This window comes from Nestor notabilis, unplaced genomic scaffold (assembly GCF_000696875.1).
Source record: "Nestor notabilis isolate BGI_N333 unplaced genomic scaffold, ASM69687v1 scaffold12440, whole genome shotgun sequence".
Lineage (NCBI taxonomy): Eukaryota > Metazoa > Chordata > Aves > Psittaciformes > Psittacidae > Nestor > Nestor notabilis.
In genome coordinates, this window is record NW_009911651.1 from 119,969 (window position 1) to 130,877 (window position 10,909).

At 36.5% G+C, this 10,909-nt stretch overlaps 1 protein-coding gene across 1 annotated transcript in view; it reads right to left on the reverse strand.

The window, feature by feature from the left end:
• The window catches only part of INVS (inversin), a 76,261-nt gene extending 69,835 nt beyond the window's left edge, over nt 1–6,426 (reverse strand). Inside the window, 3 exon segments of the mRNA XM_010015838.1 lie at nt 1; nt 3–121; nt 6,300–6,426. The exon segment at nt 1 is cut by the window's left edge and continues 47 nt beyond it. Of these exon segments, the coding sequence (XP_010014140.1) occupies nt 1; nt 3–121; nt 6,300–6,405 (226 nt within the window). The 5' untranslated portion in view covers nt 6,406–6,426.
• Between the last annotated feature and the right edge of the window lie 4,483 nt (nt 6,427–10,909).

The following is a 10,909-nucleotide window of genomic DNA, read 5'->3' on the forward strand; positions in this document are numbered from 1 at the left end:
CTATTAACATCAGCTCCAGCCTTCAGCAGTGCCTCTGCACAGTCCAGCCTGTCAGCCAACACACAGTACATAAGCGGAGTTCTTCCGAACTGGTCCTCTTTATCTTTCAACTCAGAGTTGCCTTAAAAAAAAAAACCAAACAAACAAACAAAAAAAACATAAACCAAGTAAGTCTATGAGTATCTAACTAAAAGTATTACTTTTTTATTAAAAAGGTATCTTATAAATTAACAGGTGTTGTGTACCTTACCTGTATACCTTACACAGGTAAGGTGATCAAAATAATAAAGTGTAAGATAAACTCAAAGTTACTAATTTTCAACCTGGTTTTATTGACTTTTATAGGACATTTCAAAATATATTTACAGAAAAAAGTACATTCAGAAAACATTAGTTCCACAAATACTAGCCCCAGTAACATTCTGCAGTGGCATAATTTATGTAATTTTAAAATAGTTATACGGATCACAGCTGCAAAGATTACTTTAAAAAACAGCAACAGCACATAACCAGAGAGTTGTTCTGAAACCTGTAAATACTGTAACTAAAACAAGCTTTGAAGCCTACTCACAGCAATGTTTGCTTAAAAAGCATAAACATGTCAATATTACATCAACACCATTATTTACTTCATAGTGCCTTACAATATGGAAACTACTGAAATACTTTGACCTTTCTTGAATTGGTAAGTTTAGTAATGCAGCAATTAAGCTAAATAAGTCAGATGTCCTATTTAAAAAAATCAAAACATTGTATTCCTATTCAGGGTCAAAAAACCTCCTCCAAACAAAGCAGTATGCACCCTTCACTATGAAGTTTCTTATTTCTGTTATGTCACCACATAGAAACTAGCACCTAAAAATTCATGGGTATCCACTAGAGTACACATTCCGACTAAATCTATCTCCCATGTAGCAGTGTTGTCTGCAACTACTCAAGAAACATTGCATTTTAACAGGTAAGGTTTTTTGGGTTTGGTTTTTTTTTTTCTTTTTGGGGGGGGTTGGGTTTTTTTATGTTGTTGGGTTTTTTTTAATATTCCCTTGTTTGCATGATTGTTGATGTTTCAAAAAATCTCCAGCAGAAGCATGCTTCTCCTTTACGAACACAATCTTCACTCTCCCCCAGCATATAGCATATTATACTTACTTAAATATCTAGTAATTGTATTCTTAACTATCATTTCTATTGATTCACCCAGGAGAAGAGTCAAGCAGATTAAATGTGAATCAAGGGGAATATCAAGAAGCAAAATTCATTCCCTACCAACCAAGTCTGTCACAAAAAACACTGTATATCAGGACATTGCGAGTTAGAGCAATCATTTGCTCGTTCACTCCATCTCAGAGTTCCTTTAAAACTGTTGAGTGAATAGCACATTGTTCTCATGATTCATTCTGCAACACCTTCTCTTGCTTAGACATTGTGATTTGCATTGAGAAACCCCTTTCTGCTCTGTAATAAACAGTTTAGGAACCTTTGTGAACTCTCCTGTGAATACAAATATAGAAACATTTCTTTTGTTCTTCACACATGGCCTTGTCTTCCCTGACTGTTCCTCCACCTCAACAACCCACTAGGTTTCTAGCTAATTTTTATACCTCTAGAAAATTATTCCTAACTGGCATCCACTTTCCTCAGGCACAGGCTGTTTTTCCAAAAACACCTTTTTGCTTTTTAATATCCACTCACACACTGTTATTTAGCCATGGTCCCTTCCCTTTTGACCATCTTAAACTTTTTCTTAAGTGCTTTTGCTTCACACTGTGTGCAGGCAGTTTACTCTTTAGACTCAACTTTAGATTCTTTGATTTTAATGTCCTTCACCATTTTTTGAGCACACAACTATAGCTGGCTGCTGTTGCTTATTATGTATAATCTGGTCGGAGTTAGGAAATCTCATTTAGTAACACTAATTCAGGTCCTGTACACAGCAGTCAAACAGCAACTCGAAAGTTGTTTCTGTTCTGGATTCATTGAAATTTTTATTGCCAGCCCATTAATGATTTCTAACAATTTACTTTTAGGATCATATCCTCAACAGCCACTTACCCAAAACATATAAAAGTAACTCACTAAAATTGTGTTTCCTGTCAATTCAGAGACTCTGATCTCCCTTAGTATGTCATGTGCATCACTATCTGGTCAGATGGACAATAATAAAATGTTAGCACTGCAAGTTCTTGTCTAGACCTGTAAATGCATCTTTTTTTTCTTTTGATGTTGGTGGGGTGTTTGTTTGTTTTGCTTTGGTTCTTTTTTTTGGGGGGGAGGGATTGTTGGTGTTTAAGCTTGATTTATGTGGTCATTTATTAATCTTATTTGTATCCAAGATTTGTTTTCTGCTTTGTTTTTTAGATGTATATCAACGCTCCCCCACTTACATGGCTTCCACTGATATCATAATAGGACATATACAGAAACAAATCTTGTCCACACTGATGCCTTCCCTTCCACAAATCTTACATTCTCACCATATGATCAACAGCCTCATTTAAAACATGTTATCCTAGTTTTACTAAATTTTGTAAGACTTCCATATATGTAGAAAACGTGTATGTTTGTTTTGGATTTCTATGCAACTTCAACTGGTATGACAAGTTGTAATTCCTACTAAGTGCATTAAAAGCAGTATATAGAAAATTGTCACTTGTTCAATTATTTGCATGGCCATTAGGAAATAATTAAAAATGTAACTTATGAGTTGAACAGGGGAATCCAACTTTTTTTATTTTCCCTAACTTGTAAAAACACTTGCTAGACTTTCAGACTGTTAAAATTTCACTGCAAAGTGGATGCAGTTTCAAGATTAGTCTTTCCTCTACTATTAGAAAAAGTAGTTAAAAAGTTATATATATACATTGTGAAGCCATCAATGTTTTACATTTCAGTATTTTAGCTAACTATAAATGCTTTTACCATTCAACAGAACATAGTAGAGAAACTTATGAACAGCCATGCAGCCCTGTGCAGCAACATACAGATACTGACGTCTAAAGCGTAATTGGCCACTGCTTCCAACCAACAAGCCAGTTTCTCTAATTAGCTAAGTACAGTCAGGTGACCTTACAGTATTTGTTCATCCTGATAATTTAGACATCACTAAACCATATTTCACTGTTCAGTGTTAACACAGCCTCAACAATGTCTTAAATTTGTTAAAGCTGATGGAACTTGCAAAATGTATTTTTAAAAAGAAATACATAAACATGCCTTTCTCACAGTAACACACATACGCTCATACTACACTAGTTCTTAAGTCAGCAGTCTAGTTCCTCTCCCTCAAATTCCAATTATTCTCTACATAATGTTAGAGGATATACAGAATGTAGAGACTAGAAAAAATGGGTAAGGTCAAGACAAGCAAAAATGGCCTACAGCTCAAGTACAACCCAACTAAGTAGAGCAACAGATGTTTATTTTCCCAAAGAGTGATGTAGTTGGTGACAGAGTTTCAATGACTGGATACAGTCTGAGCAAAAAATGAGCAAGACCTTTAAAACTTAATGACAGTAATATTCCAGAACCAGCTACAGTGATTTTTAAGGTAAAGAAACTATCTGAAGCTGCTACACTGGTTTTGAAGGTAAGGAAACTATCTTCAGCTAGCAATAGGTTTCTGGTTGTTATTATTTTGTTTGCTTACCAGGCTCTGTAAGGCCCTTAGAATGGTTGAAGTCCTGTGGGCATTTCCCTAATAGGGTATCTCTGCACTCAGGCCAAGAGACAAGGACTAAGGGCTGCTATATCACCATGAGGTGCTAAAGGGGATTAAGCTGATGAAATTCAGCTAACTAGACACCTTGTGGACTTCACAGCTGCAGTAAGCAAAAAAAGAAAGCACAGGTAACCTTCAAACATTTGACGTATTGGTGTATCTAAAATGTGTTGTGGCAAAATTAAACTCTCTTCCACACACCTGCCGAAGTAATTAAGTTTGTCTGACCTCTCCCCTTTCAGGATTAACATCCTCACCCCACCAGATTATGCATTCCACAAACTTGTCGCCAATGAAGGTCATAAACACCACAGAATCGAGTGGCCCTATTCCAAAATGTAACTTTCATATTCATACCTCATCACTTCCTTGCAGCTTGTGCAAGCAGCCACAGACTCTAATCTATGGATTTTTCAAACCAGAAGAGGAGAAAGGGCAGTAGGAGGACAAGAATTCTGCTTAATTATTAAAAGACAGACCACCTCTTCTTACTTGAAAGAATCTTGCCTTTTATAATATCTGATTTAAGTTTTATTCAATCTGCCACATTGCAGAACACAGAAGAGAGAAGCAGAGAGGAGAATCAAACAAAAACGTGCAACCCAGAATTTATAGTTAACATTTACAATGTAACACTGTATTAGAGATTTATAAGTACCTGTTTGCAAGCAAACCCTATTAAGGGTTTTAGAATTAGGAGTTGCACTGAACACACTTCAGTATAATGACTATTATACACTTTATTGTATTCTTATATTACAACGATTACATGCATCTTCCCAAAACTCTACATAAAAGCATTAAATGCAAAATGATCCTCCAAACACAAAATTAACTTTTGCTCCCTTTTTGCCTAGGATTACAATCATACAGATGGCTTTTAACACTGAAGATCTGTTAATTAAAGACACGTTCAGTGTTGTACAAAACATAAAAAGTATTCCCCAAAGCCTGAGATCATACAGTTCTAAAACAATGCGATACAGTACCAGGCAACTCATGCAATGCAAACAATTAGCACACTTAGTGCATTGTTTATACAATAAACACTTGACATGTATCCTACTGCACAGTATTTAACCCATAGGCTGTATAGAAAGTCCTGTAGTTAAGCATCAGCAGTGGTTATCATAAAAAGACACTTTGTTCCAAAGCCCTCTTTCTCTATATAAATTTTCTACATAGCTTTGATTCTGTCTCTTTCTGCCTCTTATTGGCACAGGATGTCGAAAGGAACATAGTATCTAGAACATGCTGTATTATTTCGAACACCTGCTCCTTTAAAATCACAGACTTTTGGGTGGCAGATTACACATGCATCCATACTCATGACTTATATGCAATATAATATGTGTATATGTTTGTATACAGTCACACAGGCTCCATCCAGCTACAGATGGGAAAAGGAATAATCACCAAACACAAACACCCAACAGGTTAGAGGGGCTGGTCTAAGAGACTGTTTAACCAGCCTCTATACTCCTCTTATGTTAGTAACTGAATAGGGAATTAATAACAAATGTAGGCGTAAAAGGCCATTCCTAAAAGAAGGAGAAAGTCAGACTTTATGTTACTGAACATACCGCTAGCCACATAATCAAGATGCAGAGCTTGGCTGGGTTAGAACACACGCATCAAGTACTGTCCTGAATTCGATAATGCTGCTAAGTGGCAGTCATGAAGTTCAGTGAATAACACCAATTGCTCAATTTACTTCTGGCATGAAGTTCTACTTTCAACAGTGCCTGGTAAACAGCTAAAAATATCACTCTGATGCATTCTTCTTCTGCTAGGCAATAATTTTTTTTGGTCCTGTCCTGGCAAAAGTAAGGTCTGTGTCATATCCTGTCAGAACACGACAAAGCAGAAAAGCCAAATGCTGGTATTACAGCAAAGGCTGCAAGGACCATGCAGATTTCTTTCTCATGTAAAAACAACACACAGCATTTTTATTTTGTTGCTGCATGACACCACTAAAATAATAGTGATTTCCCTATCTGGATCTAATGGCTGTTTTGTGGTATATTTGACAAGATACACCAGCACACAGAAGTACTTGTTCCTTTGTGTTTTCAAAATACACCTTTTGGCTGTGAAATTAACAAATACGCACTACACAGTGACTAGACTTCATTAACTGTAATAAATGATCTGTAAAATAAGTTTATCAAATTTCCCACAAAAGCAGTTCCAAAATAAGGATTTGCAGGCAAAATATTTCAGCCCAAAGCACTTCTCCAGAAATTCCCTGAAACAGGAGGCCTGAAGAACTCTTCTGGTTGTATCACTTACCAACTCTATTTTATTTCATGCAGAAGTACCAATCAAAAGCAATGGGTAATAAAAAGTAAGAAAAATCAGCCATATTTTCAGGACTACATTTATTCTACAAATACACAACGTAACTCTCTCTCCTGCACCGGCAAACTGGAAAAGGGTAAACCCCACAGCACTGCACTAGCTACTAGGAAGAAAATCAACCCTATCCCAGCCAAACCAAGACAAGATCAGAGCAGAAAGTCAAAACCAAAATGCTTCAGTTCTGAAGCAACCCAAACGCATGTACAATAAAAACATTTACCTGCTATTAGCTTTTGGAGGGTACTCTTATCTCCATTAACAGCAGCAGCATGCACTTCAGATGCTAACGAGGAACCACTGAAGAGGCAGTTTGCTGAAATATTCATACTCTTTCAAGGTATTACCATAGGTCAGATCTGCGTCACCAACATTTTTTATACGAATTCAGTCCTAAAAAAAAACCAAAACAGAAAAATAGCTTTTTGTTTGTGTTTTTTTCCTGTATGTGTGACTATTTTAGTTGCCCTTTTTTGAGGACTTTTGACAGTTCTGTTCTAACCCTTTTGGGACAGAAAGAAAACTCCACTGGTTATTCAAGATGTGGCCAAATCATGGACTTATGCAGTGGTATAAGGGCATTTTTTCCTCGTTTCTTTCCTAAATCTTGTCTACCACTGAAGTTGCCTTCCTAGCCTCTTCTGAAACAGAATTGCTACCTTTGTTAAACTACCACTGCCTCGAGACCTTCATTATGATCATCAGCTCAGGGCCACACACTACTTCAAAAATGAAAACTTGTTGATTTTCTCTAAAAGTATCAAACACTTAACCTTCTACTTTCAACTCTTACCCCATTTCAGATTTGGAGTGGAAAACAAACTGAGGTAAGGGAACAATAATTGTATACACCAGAAAAATAAAAAAAAGGCAATATCACTGAGACTGTCTACTTGATTCTGGGAATATTTCACTTAATCTTCTGTTCCATGTTAATTTAAATATACTCCTTTTGTCATATCCCACATTTACATCATAGAACACTTGGAAAACAGCAAGAGGAAGCTATTTTGCTTCAATTGTTATTGTCAACCATCTTTTGGTTTATCTGTTCTATAAATCTCATATATTGCTACACAGCATCTGTTGTTATTAAGATAATTGCAGATGCAGACATATCATCATTGGGGGAAAATGTTATTATAATATAAAAAAAAATAATCATTTTTATGTAAAATAAAGCAAAAATTTCTACAGCAATTTAAGCATCATGTAATAAAGGCCTTTACCTGCAAACAACAACAATAAAATCAAATACAACTTAATACTTTAATATAATTGTAGACTCTTCTTCATAAACTCCAAACTTCCTTAGAGAGCTGATAAGAAAATCAATCAGGATGCTTTATGGTTAATCTAATCAGTTACTCAAAGAACATATGCACAATTACGGTATCAGTTCATACCACATCCCTGGATGAACTTCTGCATGAAACACTCGGGTATAGCTCAGACTTTGTCTAAAGTATACCACATGATAACTGCAGACAAAGCTTTTAACACACTAGTGTCTAAATTGCTGCTTCTCCATCTTGTCCTTAGCCAGCCAAGTGCACCCTATGCCACTTCTTCCAATGGCTAACCATATCACTGAACACTCCTTCCTGAATTCTGTCTGGTTGAGATTTCATGAGCCATGAAAGTGGGTTCACCATGTCCTAAGAAATATAAGACCTCACCTTCCAACCTCTCTCTCCTACACAAACTAGTAATGGTGTGACTAGAAAGGCATGAGATGCTAGTTTCCTTAAGTAAAAATACTAGAACTCCTCACTACTGGAACGTTTCCTTGCTTGTGTTCGCAGATCTCCCTCTGCTGTCTATCAGTTACTTCAGAACCAGGAGAAAGTATGGTATTGCCTAACTTTATCACTCCTCAGAAAACACGTATTATGGAAACATGCAATGGCTCACTACACTTTCACAAACCAAGCAGTTTCCCCAAACCCAACTTTTGTTCCAGATACCCCTATAAAATTATTTCGGAAATCACCCTGGTCACCCAACAAACAACTTGCCAACACCAAGCATGTATGGCATTTGTACCTGTCTGAAGTGATCAGTTATTAGAGCACCACAGATACTTGATTCTACACCAGCACTGGTGTACTCCATGCTGGCACAGAAGCATGAGGGCAAGCTCCTCATGTAACTTTATGAAAGTATTTTTTCCTCTTTAATAGTTCTGGAATAATTTCTGGTCATCTGAAACCTATGGAACAATGCGATCCTACCCCACCACTCTCCTCCTCTTCATGAACCTCACAATAATATGAAAATGATGATGTTCAACATCTCTTGGAAGTCACGAATGCCTCCATCCTTCGCGAATTTGGTGAACCTCTCTACGTTTCAGAAAAGCCATCCAACATTTTTTGACACACTTGTTTTACCACACAAGTAGGTGATCCTTCTCATAATCTGAAGTGTGCCATTAATGGATTCATGGCTTTGTTGACTTCAGAAGCAGAGACCAGAAAAGAATTCAGAGTCTAATGAGACAAGAGGTTAACAACATTTCCATTTTTAGAGTCACATAAGACAGGCTAACAGTGCCATCACACACCATGACAAATTACAGAACAGCTCAACTTGACTTGGTGCTTAAGAAAGCCAGAGAAAGTGCAGGTGCAGACATGACAATGGAGGGTGGACAGAGCTTACGCAAGCCCAGCAAGTCCAAATACACTTCAAGACATACAGCATGAATGTTTTAATCTCAGTGTAACAGCCCTTCAAACATTCCAAGTGCTACTTACAATCATTGTTTTCTTCTAAGGAGAATAAAGAATATCCACATCATTCAAAATACTTGCATCATTCTCTGCTTCCCAGTTATCCCCTGCTTCTCCAACAAAATCGCCTTTTTGACTTTTTAGGACATATAACTGAGATGTTAAAAGCTAAACTTCTTCTCCTAACCTAGCAGTATGGTTTATGCTTTCTGTTACCTTCTCTACATTATACTGCGTGAAAGCAGATGAGGCATTTCTGATGCAGGCAAATCTGGAGAAACCAAAAGGGACAGCATGAAACTGAGTGTCAGTTACAAGCAGTTGTGGTTCCTCCCCCTACTCAACCATTACTATTTTCTGCTCAGTTATTCCTACAGCTATAGAAATTTGCCTGCTATATAAAGGAAACTACAACACTCAACCGCAATAAGAACAAGAGTAAAGAAAGAGAAGGGAAAAGGTTGCAGAGATAGATCATGTGCTACATAGTTTTAACATGCATTTGGCACACGCGAGTATAGCTTGTCTTTAACTTGCCTTCACCTTTTCCTCAAAAGCTTCCTCTGGGTACAGGAAATACATAAGGACTCTCCATTATTGAGTGGAATTTTTAACTTACTGGAATTTTGAGATACTGGTTTTATTCCCCAAAGTTATCACTGGTATCTTTTGCTACTTTTTTTTTTTTTTTTTTTACATTTTACCCTTCCTCAAACAAACTAGAATATAAAACATCCAGGGGCAGCGGCATAAAATTCAGCAAATACTGAAAAACTTAGTAAAGCACCAGAAGCATCCCAATTACATCAACAATTACATAAAAATGACTGCTTACAGAAGAGAACTAATAACAGAATACAGATCAGAACTAATAACAAAAGATGTTCCTAATTTCCAGATGAAAATAACAGCCACATCTGCATTAAGCGTGAGTAATCACACAGTGAAAGGAGCAACCAATTGCCTCTACAGCAATTGTCAGGACAGTATCATAACTCCATTGAAAGAGCTAATTCTGCAACAGGGGCATTCTGGAAATATTACGAGGCACTCTAAAAGTAAAATAAGAAACTTTCCTCAGATACTTCTCTTACGCATATGACAAGAAGATGAACTCGTATCTGGAAGACTTTTTAAATAAAGATCCTCATTAACAAAAAATGAGGCATTTATTTATAAAGGATGAAAAACAACAATGAAAACCAATAACTAGAAGATCTGCTTATAAAAAAGTTATATAATTGACATTATGTGTAATATGGATTGAATTACTGGAATCAATTAAATAATTCACTTTTTCTTCTTTAAGCTAACATGTAGAAGAAAATTAGCCTTGTCAAGTTACCTGCATTACTTTGCATTACACAGATAATCAGAATTACATCATTTTTCTATTCAGCAAAACTCTAGGTTGTTAAATTTAAGCAAGATCACTCTATCAGATCTTACTGATACAGTTTCCAAGTAAAGAATGACTGCTATGAAAAAAATACCAAAGTATTTTTCAATTGTGAATTAATTCAGAAGTTAGGATATCATTCTATAGACTGAAGAGCACAGTTTCTTCAGGTAGATGTAAACAGATCTGATAAAAGTTAAGGTCAAAATTCAGACTATAAAAAATTTACAGAAGTTGTGTGTGTGTGTGTGTGTGTATATATATATACATATATTAGTGTTTTCAGCTCATGAAACTGACAGGCCAAACGATTTTTGCAGTGTCACACATGAAGTCTGAGCCCGTCAGGCTTTCTCTGACACCAAATTGAGCTTGACTTGCAAAAAGCTGATGTGAAGGATTTTCTTTTAAATGGCGTTACGCCCCATTACACTCCTTACGCTTGTGTACATACTGGAAACGCGAAGAATACACAGCGCAGCTTTCCATGCTCTTTTGAGACAGCTCTGAAAGTTCTCAAAGCACATATACGTTCAGTAAGGTCCGACGTTTCGTTGGTGGAGGAAGCACTGAATTTTAGGTGTTCTTTCTTTTCAGTACTTAGAACTGAGAAAGTGACAAAAAGCACAGATCTGTTGAAGCGTCGAAGAATAAAAAATGAATGATGACGTTCCGTTTTAACCCTCTTTTGAAGCTTGA